Consider the following 20,666-nt stretch of genomic DNA (forward strand, 5'->3'; position numbering starts at 1 on the left):
GCTAGCATATGAAAAGAAAAAAGGAAGACAAACATCAAGAACAACTCAAGGAGACGAACCTTCAACACCCCAAAGTAAATGTGTCACACTGGAGTTTGATTGTTTTTTTTTTTGTCCACAGGTATTTATTTAGTATATCATGTAAGAAAATAAGACAAAGAAACGTTCCACTTCTCACATTTTCTTTCAATGGCACACAAGGTGAAGGTGTTCAGTCTTTTGGCAGAAAAAAAAAAAAAAAAAAAACAGAAAAAAAATGTAAAAAGAGTAAATATGACGTTCATGTTCAATACGTGAGAACTTACATATCTGATGAAGACACCTTTAATCAGGGGAAATAGCGTGACCATTACAGAACTTATATAACTCGACGTCATGTTCCGACAAACTGTAAGCATAGGCTTCATTTGCATAGCTCAAAGATGAAATCAAAACTGTTAGAACAGAACTGCTTTAATATGGGCTACATATTCTATTACCTACTGTACGTGTTGCTACCTCAAGATAAAACATTTGATGACAATAAATGTACAATTAGGAAAAGCTCTTGAGTGCAGGAGAGAGTGCCTTTAACCAATATCAAATGAGAACATCTTCAAACACGAGTCATCCATTCTCACTTTCATATTTTGGATAACAGTAAGGCTTCTTCTTGTCATACAAAGACTGGAAAATGACAAAATACACAAGAAGAACAGCTGGCATTTTACACTGAAAACTTGAAAAGACTAAGAATTAAATGAACTAGTAAACAACATGTGGATTAAGCCACATTTTTCTGTGGACAGGTCCATACCTGTAGCATTAGCTTCATCAGTAGTCACGTCTTAAGGCTGAGAGATGGGTCCCCACACTGCTCCACAGCTTCAACAAACACTAACGATGAGATCACTGGAGCAGCAACATTGAAGGAAATCTCAAAGAAATGCATTGCATCCACAGAAATTGTCATAACACGTTTTGGCATTCAAATATTGGCGTATTTAAAAAATAATATTCCTCTGTTCTGATTTGTACGCTTTGTAATAAAGTACATTCTCCCCGTTTGCGATGGACCAAAGGAAGACTTGCAAAAGTCAACACTGTACTTTTCTACCTCTCAATGAAAAAATACGACTGATACAAGACTTTTCAAGGCTTGAACGACATCAGGAGGGATTTCAAAAAATGTCACGAGGGAGCTACAAAGTCCTGACTGTGCATGCCAGGATGACAGCAGGTCACAAGCGCACCAGTCCCTCTTTTGTTTTGGCCTTTATTTAAAACAAATCTCTAGCGCCCTCACTAGACCTTTAGGGACATGACTCGAACCAGCGAGCCCTGCCCTGCCCTGCCCCGACTTACACTACCCGACAGATTTTGGATCCCATTTGGATCTTGACTGGGGTGGTCACTGACACGTGAAACTGCATGCAAAACGATACGCTTTCTTTCAAGTATTTGAACTTGGTCAAATTCACAGGTTTGAAGTGGAACTACCTGTGTCGTTTTATTTCACTCATGTTTTCCCATCATGGCTTCGAACCCATAGTACCTGCTTTTCTTTCTTATTGGAATAAAATGGGATTATGAGGAAATCATTTGGTGTTTTTGTTCCCAAGACTATAAAATCGAATGGCTTTTTTTTCTCCCAAGGGATTGGCTCAGTCACAGCAAACACAGACGCACACGCACAGTTGTTGCACACAGGGCAACCAAACCTCATTGACCCCCACAGTGCATCAAACGTTTTTGAATATCATCTTGTGAAATCTTTTTTTTTTTTTTTCCCCCACAATTGCAAAACTTCCATCACAAACATGCTTTCTCTATCGCTCACTTATCACTGAAGAGTACTGTTGTATCACATCTTGACTTGGTTAACACACACACATACACACACACTACAATATCGAAACAACCCACACCATAAACAAAACACGTTGCAAACACAGAGGCCACTCAGTCAAACAGGAAGGTGCTTTGCCCGCAAAGACTTGTGGTATGAAAAGTTAGAAAGGAAGGGGCCTTATTCAGTGACATTCTTTTAAGGTGGACTTAGTATTTAAGTACATGTAACAATATGACAAAAGCTGAGTTACCATTCTGGTTTCCAGTTCAGCCCCAGGTGAGAAGGAACTTCAAGCCATATTTGGCACAACCGGTCAGACAGGCTTTCTGCTGCTTCTCTTGTCCATGACAAAATCAACAACACAACAAACAACAACACTGCACTCTGCGTGTAGAGGTAGGTACACCCTCTACATAAAAAAAACACCTTCCTACTTTAAAACAAGTCTGTGGGATGTTCAGTCTGCCTTCTCTCTATTCTAGTAGGCCTGCTCCCACAACAAGAAGCAGGTGGACATATCAAGTGAAATGCTCTGAGAGGGAATGTCAAAATAATCATGGAATCTATTGAAAATTTAAATCACAGGACAAGAAAAGAGTAAACGTCTGTCACTGTTTTCAGTCTACGGTTGTGCACCAGAACAGTTGAAGGAGAGGAAAGGATTGTGAGAAAGGGTTAAGGGTGGAGGTGAAGGGGCATTGGACTGTGTGTAGCAGGTTAAGGCTGCTGTTACTCTCTCTTGTCAGCTGCTTTCGACTGCTCCCTCTGAATCATGCAGCGGCGCACAATGCTGTCAAAACTTCCCAGGTAGAAGAGGGCGATGGTCCGAAATAATCCCATGGTAACAATCTGACAAAAGGATAAAAAAACTGAGCATGAATAAATGCAGCAACAATGCTATGGCTGGTGTAACAGTGTGATGCACAAGGGTTGTACCTGTTGGAGACCTTCTGTGATGGAGGTGACAGGTGACATTCCACAGGTGAGGGCTGACAGCATGTAACCATCAGGTCCCACAGAGCTGTTGAAGTTCCCCTGCTACGAAATCGAAGGAAAGATTTATAATCGATTGTGTGTCATCTTCCAAAAATCATTTCACCTAATGTTTCAAACTAGACATAAAAGTCAATTATAGCTGCTTACCACTGCATCCCGAACAATGATTTTGGCCACTTGGTCTGGTTGGCAAACGCCAGATGTTTCAGAGATTAACTTGGTCTCGAGAGGCTGAGAGAGAGAAAAGAATAGAGAAGAGTAGCGCTTTAAATGAGGAGGCTTAACTGTAAGAGAAGTTATATTTTATTTCATGTGTTACAGGGATGTTTACCTTTGTCTTGTTTTCTTCAGCCAATCCTGGAGTGTCAGTATCAGGGGGGTAGGCCACAGTCACATAGATATTGTATGGCTTTATCTGAAGTGAAAGAACACTACTCACTGAGCACAAAGTCCTTCCATAGCATCTAATTGTATGAATGTTATTACAATGATTCCCAAAGAGCAAAACAGTAGACACATTTTAAAGTTATGACCTAAATCATTTTTACTAAATTCTCTGTGAAGGTGATGGTTTAGCAGTTAGTGTGTCTAGGGTGCAGTAGAAATGTGTGACGCATGAATAATTGAAGCATGAGGGGTTCAAAAGCTCACCTCCATCTGCAGCGACTCTGCTAAGCCACGCAGGGCAAACTTGGATGGAGAGTAAGCGGTGTATCCAAACAGGCCAACCTGGCCTGCTTGGGAGGACACAAACATGATGCGGCCCATTCTCCTCTCCTTCATTGTGGTGATGACGGCTCGTGTCGGGTAAACGCTGCCCAAGTAGTTCACTTCCATCAGTTTCTGTTAAATAAAGAAAAACCAAAATTCACACATAATACTATGACTTTGTCCACAGTGTAACACTACATTAAGGCTGCTACACATCCCCCAAACACAACACTGTCACTATTTCTGTGATATACTTTTTGATACAGAATGCTACTCTTATGAAGTATTACCCAGAAAATACATCAATTCTTAGTCTTTTCTCATTTGCAAAAGAGGGAGAGAGATAGCAATAAAACCACTCCTCCTATTGAATTCATAGAAAACGTATTTGTGGGGACCAAATTCACCATGTACATCTTGACTAAATTGGCTGGTTTTAATGAGTAGGTTATTAAACAAAATTCTTTTGAGTTCTTACATTTAATGATTAATGTCTAAAAATGAAATAAAACATGTTTCAAGTATCATGTCTCCTGAAAGGATAGTTTAATTATTTATCGGATTTATTCATTTCTAAAAAAAAACAAAAACAGTATGTCTAATAAAATCATGCAACTATCTTCTTTTAATACTCACATTTTTTTTATTACTTAAGATGTAAATACGAGAAGGAAAAATAATGAATTAAAGCTGCTTAAATACTGGACAAAGACTCCCACGGACTAGAATAAAACTGGGTTGTGTTTCAGATAGACTTTTCTGTACATACTTTGAAACGATCCACTTCCATTTCCTCAAACTTCGCAGAAATGGAAGTTCCAGCGCAGTTCACCAACATATCAACTGGTCCAAGCTTCTCTTGGGCCTGCACGGCAGGTGAAAGCCACTTCATTACTTCGGCAACAAATTATTAATGGAATCTCAGATGTTCCACGGTTGCTAAGACGGTAACCTTACCTGTTTTATCACACTTTCCACCTGGCTGTAATCACTGGAAACATCCACTGATATGCAGAGAACCACCTGAAAAGAAGAAAGGTTTCCATTGCAGTCGCACGTATGAATGTAGCCACAGCAGGAGCTATAAAGATATCTGAGAAACCCATACCTGTTTATCATTGATGGCAAATTTCTCCACCTCTTTCTTCGCTTGAAGCAATTTTGCCTAAGGGTAAAAGACCAGGTTGATTTAACTTTGAATGTCACAAAGTTTCACCTTGAAAAAAAGATGTCTGAACCTTTGAACACTCATGCACACATTCAGACAATTCAACACCAAAGAGTGTACATTTTGCACAGGAATAGAGCACATTTTACATATAAATGGTTGATTGATTTTGGTTTATGCCGACCTCATCCCGTGCCACCAAAGTGATGAATGCTCCTTGCTTGTAGCACTCAACTGCAATACTTTTACCGATCCCACTTGAGCCTCCTGTCACCTGAAAAAGCAAAATGGGAAGATAAGCAGTTAGTTATTGATGTGGAAAAAGTTGGGCAGCTAGAGATGTGCAAACAAGTCCTGGCGTGGCAATACTACATCTGCATTATCCCAAGAGAAACTAGACTCATTTTAGTGTTGGTGCTGCAAACTCCTGGAACATTTTACAACAGCAAACTGAATTTGAGCACTTTTATCCCTTATGGACACTTTAGAAATATTATTTTTAACCGCCCAATACCTGACTGTAACTGTTTTATTTGATTTTAATTGCTGACTTAATCACTGTAGTAATTTCAAGCTTTTAAATTATTTCAGTGTATATATTTTATTGTTCTTATTGTTCTTTTATTGATTTTATTTTCTGCAGTAGCTTTATCTCATTTCTCGTTGTTTATCATTTATGTATGTTTTCTCTGCATCATTGTAAATGAGGGTCACCCTCAATGATCTCTCCGAGAACTTAAATAAAGGTTGATGATGATGATGATGATGATGATGATGATGAGACACATTTCACAGTTTATTATGTACACATAGCAAGAATCAATACAGCCCAACACAGAATAATGAGTATAATGCTCAATGGTAACTGAAACAGTGTTGATGTTGGGGATATTGATTCATTTACAAGTTACACATTACTAAGTTAAAGTGGAGGTTCTAGTTGTTTTTGTTGTAATGCTGAAATGTATTGCGTTGTATTAATAAAATTATGACATAACCATGACGTTATCTAGTAACTTCAGGGAAGTAGAAATTCTCACACAGCAGAGTATTATAAACATCATGGGTATAAGTAAGCCATCATTGTATTAATGGAGATTAACAAACACATTTAAAGTGGCTGTAGTTGTAAGTAAACTAACATTGACCTAAGTGGGCGTGTCACTCATTATAACTAAAGGTTAAAGCTTCTCATTAAAACCCCCCTTAACAACTTGTGACTCATTTTAGCGTTCACTAACTTTTTTTTAAACTCTAACCCAGTTATCTTAAATCTTTGGTCTAGCATGAGAGGGCGTCAGAAAACATGAACAAACCCATTACAGCTTTACTATATAAAAAAGGAGTTTAGGTTAGCAGACTGCTGCACTCACCACGACGTGGGCCCCGTTGAGTTTCAGAGGTTTGGGGCTTATAAGAGGCGATATCATGTATAACAACAGCACAAAGGCAACGATGAAGGCAGCAACTACGAGGAGCATGATGAACGGCAGAAGAAGCCACCAGGAATTGATGAAAATCCAATCCGTGATCGTTGAGCTCAACGCTTCTTCAGAGGACATGGGTAAAATATAGCAAATCGTTAGCTTGTTTGCTAACTAGCAGGCCAGCGTCTGGGGTCCGATAACGGAGCTGCGAGGCTGGCGGCGGCCCTCAAGAGAGGTGGCGAAATACAGAGGGCGGAGGAGGAGTTGAAACCCGGGTTTGGCAGCGAACCAGAAGCAGTGCCAAAGGCCAGGTTACAGTACGGCGGTGGACCTTGGGCTCCCCGTGACAAAGCAGTCTGTGTAAACCAAAACAAATCGAACTGTGCACTCTAAACGGACACTTAACGGTCACGCTTGGTATTTGTAGTTCAGGAGTCTGAAGTGTTCCATAGGAATACAACACTGGTTAAGGCAGCATTAACAGCAACTCCCATAATGCAACACTCTCTCCTTCGTCGCATCCGTTTTCAGTATGTTTCAGCAGCAGCCGCACACTTTTTCATCACACCCACCCGATGAAATTTTTCATTTAAAATGCTGCTCAAGTATCATTCAATTTAAAAGAATGGGAAATTATGAATGTATTGAGTTAATCTAACTGATTGTATTTGATTGTTTCTATATTTTTTTTAATCTATTTTTTGTTTTGTGAAAGAAAGAGAAAACAACAGGTTAGCCATCTTATTCTGTTAAACAGTTTCTTGTGTTATTAGGAAAAGGGGGCAGGTATTATAAGTTTTCTTCATCCTGCTCCTGTTTGCTCATGAACAGTGTTTCAGCGTTATGAGAAAATATTTTGTGTTGTGTATTACGGTGTTGAAACCATACACTGAATTGAGCAAATAAATAAATCAAATATGAAAATATGAAATGACAATGTTTTAAAACCTTTATCGACGCACCTTCACCTCGTTTGCAAATACCTTTCAACGGCAAGTCGTGACTTTGCTCCCAAAACAAAAAGCTTCTTTTTTTTTTATTATGTAGCTTTAAACTTTTATTTACATCATAGAAACGAAAAACTGAAAACCGTATGACTGGGCGACCTCTCCACAAGGAAAAGGTTAAAAAGTTGGATATATGTATAGACATTTACAGTTAAGTAAAAGATGTTCCCCATCAAAACTCAGTAATGACAGTTTTCACACATTAAGAGTAGAAGAGTACAATTGTATACAGTCTCTAAAAGAGTATACAGGAAATGTGCAAGTATTATACATGTCTTAGGTGTAGTGACATAGCACTGGATACATAAGCAGTATGATCAATTTAGAAATAAACACATACAAAATAATTTTGCAAACTTAGAAGGCTTTCTTGAAGGCACATAATGCACACTGCCACTCATGGCTTCGTATAGCTCATGCTTAGAAATGCATTCCTACGTTGTAAAGAATACAAGATGATGATCTCTTCACACGAGCCATCAGTGTTCCCACTTCAACACCTTGGTTTGGACTAAATTTGCAATGTGACTGTATCTCAATGTGAGGCTTTGTTTTTTCTCCCCAATTTCTCTTAAGCACAATTAGCAAAGCCTATGGATAGTTACGAAACATAAATCTATAGCAGATGCAAAGGGAAACCATGAGCTGAGTGAGGAAGGAATTCAAAGCTATTGAGTCTTTGTAAAATGATGCTGGTCTTGGTGATCAACCCTTACAGACGTTTTAAATTCTAATGAGTAAACAAATACCACGGTCATTTAGAAGGAAACTTGATAAACAATCAACATTTCCATAGGGCCTAATGCAGCTCTCATCCTGAGTATCTGTGTCTTGAAACTCTTAATATTCTTGGAACAACAAAAACAAATTACACCTCAACTAATCCTATGAAGTCACTCGCCCAGCCCAAAATTTCATCAGTCCACAAAGAGACATTCCAAAATGCTTGTTTTTATATAAAATATATAAGGGGTATGTATTGTTCTAGTGAGCTTTATTCTGACCGGGACATAAGGACACAAGAGCTAGTCCTAACCAAAAAATAAATGATCTTGATTTCAATAGCCTCATTCTCATGTTGTGTCATGATTTACTGCCACACGTTTCCAAAAGTCCCTTGGGTATTCGGCACGTCAATACCTTTGGTGCATACGTCAAAATTCCCTATATCATAGTGATATTCCATAAGGTCAGCTGCAGGTGGAAAGTCTTAAAGTCTTTGGACAATGGTGAATATCAGATAAAACTAAGTTCTCCACCTTGTGTGGCTGTCAGGTTGGCAAAAACAGAGCAGTAATCTTACTTATTGTTTAGTGAACCACCAGTCCCGGGGATTGATTACTATTTGACAGAGAGATAAACATAAAGAGAGACAATCAGAATTCCTTTGCTTTGGTTTGGACCAATCATCCCCCCTAACCCTCCTGTCCAAAGTCCTCTGTGAATTTTTTCAGTTTGTCCAGATCTTGGTCATTGACTGTAGGCTTTGTGTTGGCCAGAGACCTCATCATGTCAGGCTGTAAAGAGGGAATAAACATTAGATATTTAAGTGAGGACTTGTACATACATTTGTTTAATATAGTATTTAATATAGTGTTAAAATCCTTACCATGCATACTATAGGTTCTAGTAACTTCTCCCCAGGGACCTCCATCCATGTCATTTCAATGGCGTTGGGGTCGCCTGGTGAGCAGGGAGTCAAGAGGTCGTCTTTGACAGTGTCAGGGTCGGTTGGGGATGGACCCCGTACCTTGTTTGATCAAGAAGAAAGAAAGAAAGGAATGATACAGTTACAAAGCTGCAACAAGTTTTTCCACAGAAGTATAATAAAACAACAGTTATTTTAAAAGACGTACCCGTTTGAAGTGGGTTGCTGATTGGACCTTTCGCACAGGCTGCATCAAAGCATCTCTTACAATGACGCTGATATCGGCTCCTGAGTAACCGTCCGTCTTCTTTCCCAGAGTGACATAGTCAGAATCAGAGAGACTGCTGGGGGTGGAGCCCAGGTGGAGCTTGAACATAAAGGAGCGGGCATGCTCTTCAGGCAGTGGGATGTAGATCCTCTTCTCAAATCTGACAAGAGTATGAATGGTGAATCGTGAGTAAAACTGCATGACAGCATAGTTGAAAACACGTTTTATCAAGTGGTAACAATTACCTTCTCCTGATGGCTGAGTCGAGGGTCCACGGGATATTTGTGGCCCCAAGTACAAGAATTCCTTCATTGTCATTTCCCACACCTGCAAAACGCATTGAACAAAAAAATCACTGTAAATACACAACTAAATACTTGACATCCAGACAATAATAACCACTGATATGTGATGACATCTCCAGTTTTCTAGATATCAGTGGCCTGGTGTAACTTATATTTTGGATGAAACAGTTGAAGAAAGCAACTTCAATTTCCTTTTACTCCGAAGGTCACTGTCGGTATTCATGCTTAAACTGTGTTGTACTTTCTGACACACCTCAATCCGTGATGTCACAGCAGGTGTTTTCCTCTCACCTGTCAGAGAGCTTATCTGCTCTGACAGGTGAGAGAAAAACACTATGTTAGTAGGTGTGGCCAGATTATGAAAATATGTCACTTGGTGCATACACTGACATTTTGATCTGACAGAATACGACAGGAAATGCATTTCAGCATCAAAGATTTACACTTTGTACATTCACCTTCACCTAAAGTCAACCATGCCATTTTAAACTGGCGACTTAAAAAAGGCGAGTGTGAAACAATTTAAAAGTTGGGACAGTTTCAAATATTACACTGTGAGAATACACGTATTTAAATGTTATCACAGTATTCAGTAATCAACCACCTACCTTGCATCTGAACCAGGAACTCTGTCTTAATACGGCGAGCAGCCTCACTCTCGTTCTCACTTCTTGAGCCACACAGGGAGTCAATCTCATCGATGAAGATGATAGAGGGCTTGTGCTCCCTTGCAAGGCTAAACAGATTCTTCACCAACCTGCGCAGCAATAGAAGAACAGTTTAAAATAAATAGTAAAATGTGGCAGAATGTTCTCTTATGCTAAACTTAAGCTAGAGTTTTTTGAACATTTTTATTAACAATAAAGCATCACAACTTCATCTTAATCACATATTACATAGATTTTACATTTTCCCCCCACACACAAAATAAACACATTCACCCTCTAACCACCTCCCACCCCATCAACACATTCCTACAGACTTGTATACAAGGCACAGTCTCAAATCACTGACTAGATGAGTTATCATCAGTTATTTGATTATGGCAAATCAAACACACAGTAAACATAGATACACACTGTGAGTAAATCGATACACACAACGGAGCCTCTCCTTATCTTTCAACTATCACTCCTTGGTCTAGGAAGCACCCTCCAGCATACATTACATATTCTTGACCCCACATAATCAAGAATATAATGAAATGTTCCAATTTTCCCTCTGGACCAATATGTCAAATATTCCATGGGAAGCAGGTCAAATATAACCGTGTGCCAGTCTGAGAGGGTTGGTGGCTTTTGTGAAACCATTTAAGTAATAAACTTTTCTGTGCACATGTGTTAACACATTCAGCAGTTTTTGATTATGGGTGCCCTTGATTTGTGGATGTGGCATCCCTAACAGAAGGCATACTGGGTCCATTCTGAAATCCTTGTTAAAAACCACATTCAACAATTTTCCCCCCCAAATCCTGTATATGCAAAAAAAACAAACAGAGTTTTTAAAGATGTAAGTGTGACTTACTTTTCACTCTCTCCCAGCCATTTGGAGACAAGGTCAGATGAGGAGATGGAGAAGAAGGTGGAGTTGTTTGCCTCTGTGGCAACGGCTTTAGCCAGATAGGACTTTCCTGTACCGGGAGGTCCGAAGAGCAAGATCCCTCTCCAAGGAGTTCTCTTTCCTGTCGTTCAAGCAGGTAAATTAGTCTTCACTTATGTCACTAAAAACCCCCAATGACCCTTAAACAACTGTAGAAATAGTAAGTTTTTCTAATAAAAGGATTTTTTTTTTTTTTACCTGTGAAAAGGTGGGGGAATTTGATCGGGAGAATAACGGCTTCTTTAAGGGCCTCCTTGGCTCCCTCCAAACCAGCAACATCATTCCATTTGATGTTTGGTTTCTCCATGACGATTGCACCTGGAAAACAGAAAGAATGAGTTAGGATTCTGAATAATGACTTAATTAACAAATAAGTCTAGATAAATAAAAAAAAACAGGCCTGCAGAAGATATAATAGCCCCTAAAATACAACAAACCTGAGAGTTGGTTCTGGAACTTCTTTTTCTCTGGATCATCACCTTCATCGCTTTCATTCCTGGAAGCATAAACATAGAATTATAGAAAAAGGTAACTTCTTCTATACTACAAGAACATTTTTATTCTGTTGTCCTTAATATTTCAAAAGAACACAGATTTTTTTTTTTTTAATCCAGGTCTGAATGGCAACACATGGCCAGATCTACCCGCACTGCCCCACCCATACACACACCCTTTGTCATCAGACTGGGACTCTTTGACCGGCTTAGCAGGAGGAGCTTTTTCTTTCTTCTTTAGATACTCCTTCAACTTCTCTGCTCTGTCCAAGTATTCCACACATTTTGCCCGGATGCTTTGTCTTGCTTTGTCCCCCTGAGCTTCATCTGCCAGGGAAAAAGCAGAAAAAAGGGGTACACAGAAATAGTTCAGTATACGGTATTCATTGCCAAGAGAGACATCAGCTTCCACAGCATTTTAACATCTTATTTGACTGAGTTGTTAACTAATTGCTCTGAAAAAAAAATCACACCTGATGTTTATCAAAAACTAATATGAAGTCACTCCGAATATGGCCCGTAAACAAATGTGTCAAGAAGGATTATTATCAGAATGCATATTCATGTTAAGATTTTTGGCATGCAGAAACACCTCTAGTGCCAAAGTTTTGCATCGTGCACTTACATTTCACCACATGGAGAAAGTACTGAACAGCAGCTTGGTACAAACGCAGCGCCTCCTCATAGTTCTGAGCTTTATCCTCCTGAGCCGCCTTGCTCGCAAGATCGATTGCTTTCTGAAATAACAGACATGCAAAACAATGTCACTCATACTTACACTTGTAGGTTGTAAAAAGAGGAAAATAGCCAACTACAAGGGGCACTAACAAGCCAAAGGGGTAATTAAAAAAAACACACATAAACAAAACAAAATATGAAACGTAAACACAGAAAGTTATAGAGGTAATACAACTGGTATGACAGATAGTTCAATACACACGTTAATTACAGGCACACTCTATAAATATATCTTTTATAATTATGTGTTCAGATCATGTTGAATGGTACATTTGTTCCTCACTTTGGTGACATTACGCATCTGACTTTACATGTGCTTTCTTTCACTTCCTTTTAGTTACCAGGGCTGTAAAATATACAGTTTTATACTTTAAACTTCAACACAGGTTATGCTTGTAAAGCAACCTGTACAAAAATGTAACAATGGAGGATTTGCTTTCTTTGTAGATGTGTTTGTAGACGTCAGATCACACCAGTTAGCAGATAGCAACATTAATCCCATTAGCTGCCTTGTTCGTCACTACATGCTCATTTTACATGACAGTTGCCATTTAACTGCATGTATATGATATTTGCGATAGAAAGTACCAGCTCTTATAACACATTACCTGCGGGCAACAGTGTCTCTTTCTGTACTTTTAATGGCCCACAAAATTCACTGTCGAATTCGCGTTAGCTAAGGTAGCTAACAATGCTACTTAGCAGCTAATTATAGAAACGATAGTGTAACACCGTAGAAAGCATTTTTCCACCTAAAATCATTCAACCAAATAGGACAGAAATGTCGATTGTCAACTTTTGTGAAGTACTCATAAAGTGTATCCTTCGTCGTCATCATCTGTCATCTTATTAACCCGTTTTAGTCAGATTCGAGGTTTGTCTTCAACTTACCTGTAAATTATTGTTGGTAGCCATAAGGGCTGATCACTCGTCCAATAATCGAGAAGAATACAGTAGCGCCGTGAGTAAACAACTTTTACACAAAACTGCGTCGAATTGACCCTGAACTTTGACTTTAAGACCGTCACTCGATGTTTTTACGAAGCTTGTTTTCGTTTCTTGGATCGCTCCCGAGTAGACTCAGGACGAAACTTCCGCATTGAAAAGTCGACACTTGCGTGTACGGAATGTGATGACGTCAAGACGTAGGCTTGGTACAGAACAGACCTATGTTACATACTGTCTGGTGTAAACACATTAACTTCAAACCCTATAATTAAGAAAAGATCGATTTGCATTGCACTCTACTCCCTGGTATGTCAGAATATCGAGATTTATTAAAACTCATTTATTCAGTCTGGCTTTTATATAGTGTTTTATATTAATTCAAATCTTAACATTACTGTATTGTCTTTTTTTATCCTACTACAATTTTAAATATTTTCCTCTTATGTATTTATTTTAATATCTTGTTGCTTTTATGTGTCGTATTTTATGTTTATACATATTTTTTTAATTCTTATTGGTGTGCATTGGTCTCTCAATGATTTTATCAATGATTTTATAAACTACTTTTTGTCAATTTTCTGCACTCTTGTTAAGCACTTTGAACTGCAATTTAATTTCTCTGAAAGGTGCTATATAAATAAAGTTTGATTGATTGATGAATTTTGTTACCCGGATTATACGATTAAAATAAATTAGACAATCAAAGTGAAGATTTGAACAGAACAGTTTGCATCACATTTGCCTGCTAGTTGTGTCAATTGTGTTATCTTACTTTGTTTTGCTATTTTGTTTCTTATTTGCTGTTTACATGGCTTACAAGTTGGTGTCTTTGAGTTAGTAGTTAACATATAGCCCATACACCCCTTTTTGTAAAGTCTCTAAAAGTCTTAAATTAAAAACATAGTAAGAGACGATGAATGAACTTTAACATTGTCATTCTGACATGAAGCATTATCAGGCACTTGAATTAAGTTTCTAAATATTCAGTCCACTCATGATGTGGCGTATCAGCGCTGCCTGGAAGCTATGGTATAACTTTTACAAAAATAATAACAAAAATTATAAATTGATTCTTGAAGCAACCTCTTTCTTCTCTAAGTACTCTTGCAGTTCCTCCACTCGGTCCAGGTATAGTTTGCATTTATCTCTGATCTTCTGGTTGCCATCTTTACCCTGGGGTTCACCTGATGAGGAAGAGTGCATTCATTTATTATCATTCTGATTGAATACATGATTCATTACATTCATGTTTTTATGTATGTGGGTGGGGGGCATTTTAAAAACTAACTCTATTAACAACTTTGGCACAAGTTAAGGTGGTCATTTATACACAAACAAAACAACGTATTAGTCTAGTACGTCCTTATTGGTCTAACATGCCGTAATAGGCACCCATACAAGCTGTTAGGATGACCTGAAATGCCCCATTTACTGTACTCGTTGTGCTTTAGTGTAGTTTGTAGTCACATACGCTTTACAATATGAAGAAAGTACTTGACAGCATGTTGGTAAGAGCGTATGGCCTCATCATAGTTCCCAGCCTCATCTTCCTGTGAGGCCTTCTGTGCCACTGCAATAGCTTTCTGTAAAAACAAATCTACATCAGCCAATACAAAAAAAATAACAATAAAATGCTTTATTTATCAAAACGTCAGTTTAAAATACAATTTTTACAAAATGCTGTGGAGCTAAAACAATCAAATTGTTGATCACAGGAAACTGCTGCTTACACTGTTAGAACTCATTATAATTCAGCGATTGATACAATTGATGAAGGCATATGTAGCGGTAAGGCATGCCTGAATGGCCCTGGAAGTCTTTGTTTAGTGCTTTTAAATAAACATCTGGGAATTTTGAGCTCAGAAAAAGCAGAGACAGAGAAGCTGCCACCCATTGTCAGACACAGCACCCACAAAAATGTGAAGATGGTCTCTCCCAAAACTTAATCGCAGACGTGATCAATATTGATGATTTTTTGCAGTGTTGGTTAATAATAATAACATCTGGTTCGATGATAACTGATCTTTTATAACTCATGTTGAAGAACTGACTAAAAAGCTTAAAATGAAATTGGGTTTCTTCTTCAAAAACAAGCAGTGCCTTACACTGAGCAGTAGATATCAGATTGTACAAGCAACTTTCTTATCAGTACTTGATGATGGGGACATTATTTACATGCATGCTCCTGCACATACTCTTAAGCCCCTTGATGCCTTATATCATAGCTCTATACGGTTTATTACAGGTGACAGTTTTAGGACGCATCACTGTATTCTTTTGGACATGGTGGGATGGACATCACTTTCCACTAGTAGAAGGGAACATCATTGTCTCTCCCTTATTCATAAAGCCGTCCTAAATAAACTGCCCTTTAATTTATCCTCATGTATTCATTTTAGAGATATTGAATATCTGACTGCATCGTTCTCAATACTCCTCCTCATGAGTACGGAACTGGGTAAAACTGCATTCTCATGCTCCCTCTTATGCTCCCTTTAAATGGAATACGCTTCAGGACTCCCTTAAACTTCTCTTATTCTAGTGCCATGCAACCATCTGGCAGTAATTGTATACCTGTGTATCAGTGACAAGCTTCGACGTGACCAAATGATTAAAGTGTCTTAATTCCAGCAGAAATGTTGTGTACATGAACTTGGTTTATAGCGCACTTCAGTAATGAAAACAAAGTCAGAGTAAACTCTCTTCGGGTAAAGTACTCTGACAAATACAACTGGCTATAAGAGAGCTATTACTGCTTTTCAGATCAGGGTTACAAAAGCACAATCTAAACAAGGTCACATCTCAGTTTAAAACATGTTATGAACTGGAAATAAATGTTCACGGTCTAACATTTGAGTCTGTGGAGTTGAAAAAAAAGCTATTTACGGTCAGTCATGGAATAAACTGAGCATATGGAAAAAATGACCCAGTTGATGCTGCATCCAAACTACGAACTGCTTCTTATTTTAAAGGCTACTTGAATATAACATGTGAAGTAGACTAAATCCCAATTAAGCTTTTGTCAAAATGAAAGACGTCTGATTGTACACAGCGAATAGCCTACACACAGCGAGCCTACCGAGTTAAACCACAGTCCCAACGAGGAGAGTCTAAACAAAGTCTTAAAAAAAGGAAGTTCATCCTACCTGTAGATTTGTTGGCTCCATACGGAGTCCTGTGAAAATTAAAATTAAAAGTAGAATCACAAGGTGCTGCCTGACATTGTAGTTTCGTTTACTTACTCGTATGTATGTCACTGTATAACCATAGTGCACAACAAGTTCCTGTTTGTTATAATCACTCCCTCAGATCTGACACATGCGTCTCAGAGAGAAAGCAGCCTGCCCAGTCCGAGGAATGGCAACGATGCCGAAACCCTCCTGTCAGTGAGTCACGGCGCTTATTTGTTGTCGTACAAGTTAGCCTACATACAATGAAGTGCTGAGCCATTGTTTTAATTGCGGTAATATAGACTACTGATCGAGACCGACGTAGCCTACTTATCACTTTTGGGACCTGGAGACATAGCCAGCAAAACAATGCGCTAATCATGAGAGAAAAGAGTCGTTTTACTTATAACACAATATGGTAGCTCTTATTACAGGCAGCAAAGTGACATGTAATAGACGCGACTTGAATGCAAGAAAATCCCCCTCACTCTCACGTAATATCCGACACATCCACTAGAGGGCGCCCCAAGCTCAATGTAAAAAAAAAGAACCTGGAACAAAGAGGTCTGCTTCTTCAATTTTGAAGCTCGAAGGACCCTGATTAATATTATAATTAAAAAAAATCAAATGTGAGTAATAGCTAACAAAATGCATAAAACATATAGCCCATTTGAGGAAATACTGATTTCAAGTTTGCTTATAAAATATTTATTAACCATCATTTAGGCTAATGATACATTTGTAGTTTAAAATTATATGTTTGTCATTGCACTTGTTTTTTTGTCTACAGCAGCGAGTTGAAATAGCATAAGAAATGACAAAAAAAATATTTCACAGTTTCAATATGGCCTATACTTAGTATTTTTTTTAAGAGGCAATGAGCAAAGTTGTCTTTTTAAATGACTTTTAGGATACTCAAAATAAGTTTTCTAGGTCGTTAATTATACGTAGGCAAAATAATTCAAATGCGCCTGTTATAGCCTGTGATATGTTTGAAAGCGAGAGATTTCTAAACCGCGAAAAGAAAACAAATCAGGCGTGCAGCTGGGTGACGCAGTGCAAACTGTGATAGGAGACCTTTGGCCCCACTCGGTGGATTAGCGTCGAGCTCAGACCGTCGACAGCCTGACACCTGATAGCTGCAGTGTGGCGTACAGTTTGCTGAGGAAAAGGGAATTGGCGTTGTTAGTTTGGAAACATGTGGCGGAAAGAGAGCACACTGTCAACAGAGGAAGACCAACTCAAAGCTTTGTCAGCATCGAACGTGCAGTCCTCGCGCCAAGCTCGAGCAGCCTATTAGGTTTTATGGAGATCTATAGATGACAAGACCTACACGCTGCGGGTTGCTCTCAGCATCTACTGGGATCTTTAATGTGGAATATGGCGAGAGAGTTGAGGAGAGCTCATCTCCTCGCACTAGTTTTCACCTTTTCAATAACACTTTTCAGGGAAACAAATGGACAAGAAACAGGTTTTAGTTTGAGTCCTCCGTATTTCAACCTCGCTCAGGGGGCGAGTATCTCTGCTACAGCAACCTGCGGCCAGGATGAGGCTGGGGCACCGAGATATGATTTATACTGTAAACTAGTCGGAGGACCGACCGACGGAGTCCTTACTCAGAATATACAGGTAAGAAAAGTTGTTTCTTTTTGCTACATGCGCAAAGGTGAATCACAACAACGTGTAGGCACTGTATTTGTAATTACATTGTAAAAAGTACATTTTAAGCTCTTAAGTAGGCTGACTGTTACATATTTATACATATTTATACCATATCTAAATATGGTCCTCTATAACTCATGTCTGTTTCTTTGTATAAGCCCTGACAATTCTGCCCACCATGACCAAGTTGAACAACTGCCAGAAAAAGTTTTACACCATTGTATTTAAGTTTTGTTCAGGAAATGTCTTTTCAAAAGTGTAATGGCACCCCAAGGAGTTTCACTGAAAGTCCTTCTACTACTTTAAGAACAGCAACTTGAGTTTCTTTTGTGGTTGCAATATTGTTCACATTTACATTAGGTTAGATATCTGCCAGTGCCTGCCTCCCTTTCATTTTTGGGTGCATGTAGGTTGCTGCAATTATTTGGTTGTGTGTGTCTCTGAATACCAACAATTTGACACCATCCAGGGTCAATTCTGTGACTACTGCAATGCGGTGGACCCGAGCAAAGCCCATCCTGTGACCAGTGCTATCGATGGGACGGAGCGGTGGTGGCAGAGCCCTCCTCTCTCCAGGGGAATGGTTTACAATGAGGTGGATGTTACCCTGGACCTTGGACAGGTGAGATTATCATATCTTACTGTGCTGTGAACAGCTGTTTACCTGCTGCTGCCTGCATTGTGAATAATGACTGCTGTGTGGTGACAGGAGAATGTAGCACCTGGATGTTGCAAAAGGGAGAGAAGGAAAGTGTTGTCTGCCTTATAAAATGTTATAAATGCTTTGTGGGCATCTTTACTTCTGTGAAATTGAACATTGAGATATTTTGCACCTTATTGCTTTGTTTTGACTTTTTTTGTTGTTGATGCTGCCGAATACCTCTTGCGGATATATGCTTATAGGAAAGTTGCTTGACATATGTTGTTTCATTTACAAGTACCCCCCAAATGTGTTAAATGATATTATTTTCAGTTTGAGCTTCATCACCTCAGCCTATGGTGATCATGTGATTAATGAGCTGCAGTTGGATGCGTGCCAGGAATCAGATTCACGCCCTTTTGGCAGGAGAAAAGGCCTCCATCACGACCCATGTCTCTAGCAGGAGCTTGACTCACAGCCCATAAAATTGCACCTCACGGTGAATTATCCACTGTGAGGAAAGAGAGGAATTCTGTCTTGGGATTAGGGATCAGAAGGATGTGAAATCAGATTCAAGGAGTGCAGGTGGAGGACTGGATCTATTGAGGAGGGTTTTGCCTAGTTTTGAAATGAACTACAAAGAGAGAGAGAGAGCGATAAAGGCGCTCCTATCCGCACGTGTTGCATATTTGCCTCCCTGTGGGTGCTGTGTCTGACAATGGGTGGCAGCTTTTCTGTCTCTGCTTTTAGACTGACTGGGCTGAGCAGAGATCCCTCACTGCTAAATATAGTCTCGACATAGAGAAGGATGGACACATGCAGGGCCTTCAGGGATGTCTGACTTTAATACGTGGTAATGCTCAGTTTATTTGGGAGCGGTGAAAGCAGCATTATTGCATTACGGTGTGCTAAAAGGAGCGTGGCTAGATCACTGACAATGGCTACCATCCACACAACACTGCTCTCCCTCACTACACCCCCGGCTCAACCACAAACACACACACGCACACACACACACACACACCTGTCACACACATTTTTCTGTTCTTAGCCTCTCATGCAACCACCGTGACTGTAAACAATGCTCACCTGCCACTATTGCTTTTTAAGCCATATGGTTGTTTTTGTTCTGAGACTTTGTACCGTAGTCTGTGAGGCAGATTAGCTTTGGTAAGGACAACTGATTCTGTGAGGGTTCAAATGTGTGACAACAACAAAACAAACAAAAAAGTAATCTGTTGGCAGCTTCCTAAGCATATTATTGTTATAATAAAAAAAAAATGATTTAGTAAAAATCCTATTTAAAGGAAAAATTAAAGCCTAATTTGAGGAAAAGAGGAGTCTTGACTAATATGAATACAATATCACTTGTGAAAAAGGCAGCTATTTGAGATTTCCTGTAGGTACCTTCCTTTATTTCTCTTCTCCACCCTACACATGTAAGCTCATGCATTATCCAAGACAGGACTAGAGTTGCCTGTTGACTTTTCCACATGAAGCTTTGATAGCTTTGTGGGCTTTTTTTTTTTTTTTTTTTTTTTTTTTCCAAATCCAGAGGATAAATGATGTGTTCAATGAAATATGAGGGCTAGAACCCAATGAATGGGGTTTGCGGTTTCTTTCAAGACCTATGCAGGTGGCTTTTCTGTTCTATACAGCACTCAGTGGGCATATTAGAAAATGGTAGACTTGATGTTTATGTTAAAAGGCTGAGGTTCAAAGAGAGAGGCAGTTCTTTCTTTATGGAGATGTTTCCGGTTTGTCTGTCAAGCGGAACCACATGGAACACCAGGAAAACTAAGTGTAAGATAATCAGACTAAAAGCAAATTAGACAGCTGGGCAGAAAATTCAGACGTTTTCTTTGGTGATTTTTTTTGCCTTTATTTGACAGGCAAAGCTAAAGAGAGACAGGCAATGTTGTGAGGTCGAGTTGGGGATGACATGCACCAAATGGTCGGGGCTGGGAGTCAAACCAGTGATCAGTGTGTTCGATCACTGTAGCCTCTCTACATGGAGCCCCTGCTCTGCTAACTGAGATACATCAGCACTCTGG

The 20,666-nt window shown here is 39.2% G+C and overlaps 3 protein-coding genes across 6 annotated transcripts in view; 1 reads left to right on the plus strand and 2 right to left on the minus strand.

The window, feature by feature from the left end:
* Positions 1 to 261: 261 nt before the first annotated feature.
* Positions 262 to 6,386, minus strand: kdsr (3-ketodihydrosphingosine reductase). The gene is made up of 10 exons (XM_061044741.1): positions 6,080 to 6,386; positions 4,891 to 4,980; positions 4,647 to 4,703; positions 4,496 to 4,561; positions 4,308 to 4,403; positions 3,479 to 3,670; positions 3,159 to 3,242; positions 2,975 to 3,058; positions 2,768 to 2,869; positions 262 to 2,680 (listed from the first exon to the last, which is right to left on the minus strand). The coding sequence occupies exons 1-10, from the start codon at positions 6,266 to 6,268 to the stop codon at positions 2,561 to 2,563; spliced, it is 1,080 nt and encodes a 359-aa protein (XP_060900724.1). The 5' UTR covers positions 6,269 to 6,386; the 3' UTR covers positions 262 to 2,560.
* Positions 6,387 to 7,064: 678 nt separating this feature from the next.
* vps4b (vacuolar protein sorting 4 homolog B) lies at positions 7,065 to 16,469 on the minus strand. Of its 2 annotated transcripts, XM_061044739.1 has the most exons (13): positions 16,287 to 16,469; positions 14,612 to 14,723; positions 14,224 to 14,324; positions 12,080 to 12,191; positions 11,631 to 11,781; positions 11,398 to 11,456; positions 11,159 to 11,278; positions 10,886 to 11,042; positions 9,970 to 10,118; positions 9,302 to 9,383; positions 8,997 to 9,216; positions 8,750 to 8,890; positions 7,065 to 8,657 (listed from the first exon to the last, which is right to left on the minus strand). In XM_061044739.1, the coding sequence occupies exons 1-13, from the start codon at positions 16,305 to 16,307 to the stop codon at positions 8,556 to 8,558; spliced, it is 1,527 nt and encodes a 508-aa protein (XP_060900722.1). In that variant the 5' UTR covers positions 16,308 to 16,469; the 3' UTR covers positions 7,065 to 8,555. The 2 variants fall into 2 exon arrangements, with proteins under 2 accessions (XP_060900722.1, XP_060900723.1); XM_061044740.1 differs by lacking the exons at positions 14,224 to 14,324; positions 14,612 to 14,723; positions 16,287 to 16,469 and adding an exon at positions 13,084 to 13,308.
* A 1,091-nt stretch (positions 16,470 to 17,560) lies between these two features.
* Positions 17,561 to 20,666, plus strand: part of LOC132979172 (laminin subunit alpha-3-like) — a 60,188-nt gene continuing 57,082 nt past the window's right edge. Inside the window, exons 1-2 of one of the 3 annotated variants that reach the window (XM_061044745.1) lie at positions 17,561 to 17,939; positions 18,442 to 18,594. In XM_061044745.1, coding sequence (XP_060900728.1) covers positions 17,682 to 17,939; positions 18,442 to 18,594 — 411 coding nt within the window. In that variant the 5' untranslated portion in view covers positions 17,561 to 17,681. The remainder of the gene's footprint in view (positions 17,940 to 18,441; positions 18,595 to 20,666) is intronic. The other 2 variants (XM_061044743.1, XM_061044744.1) reach the window with 2 other exon arrangements.

This window comes from Labrus mixtus, chromosome 8 (assembly GCF_963584025.1).
Source record: "Labrus mixtus chromosome 8, fLabMix1.1, whole genome shotgun sequence".
Classification (NCBI taxonomy): Eukaryota; Metazoa; Chordata; class Actinopteri; order Labriformes; family Labridae; genus Labrus; species Labrus mixtus.

Coding starts and splice junctions, on each gene's coding strand:
- kdsr (XM_061044741.1), bottom strand. CDS start 6,268: ATGTCCTCTGAAGAAGCGTTGAGCTCAACGATCACGGATTGGATTTTC. Junction 2,870..2,974: donor TCATTGTTCGGGATGCAGTG/GTAAGCAGCTAT, acceptor TCGATTTCGTAG/CAGGGGAACTTCAACAGCTC. Junction 2,681..2,767: donor TCACAGAAGGTCTCCAACAG/GTACAACCCTTG, acceptor TCCTTTTGTCAG/ATTGTTACCATGGGATTATT.
- vps4b (XM_061044739.1), bottom strand. CDS start 16,307: ATGGAGCCAACAAATCTACAG. Junction 11,782..12,079: donor CTTTCTCCATGTGGTGAAAT/GTAAGTGCACGA, acceptor TTTCCCTGGCAG/ATGAAGCTCAGGGGGACAAA. Junction 11,043..11,158: donor ATTCCCCCACCTTTTCACAG/GTAAAAAAAAAA, acceptor CTTGAACGACAG/GAAAGAGAACTCCTTGGAGA.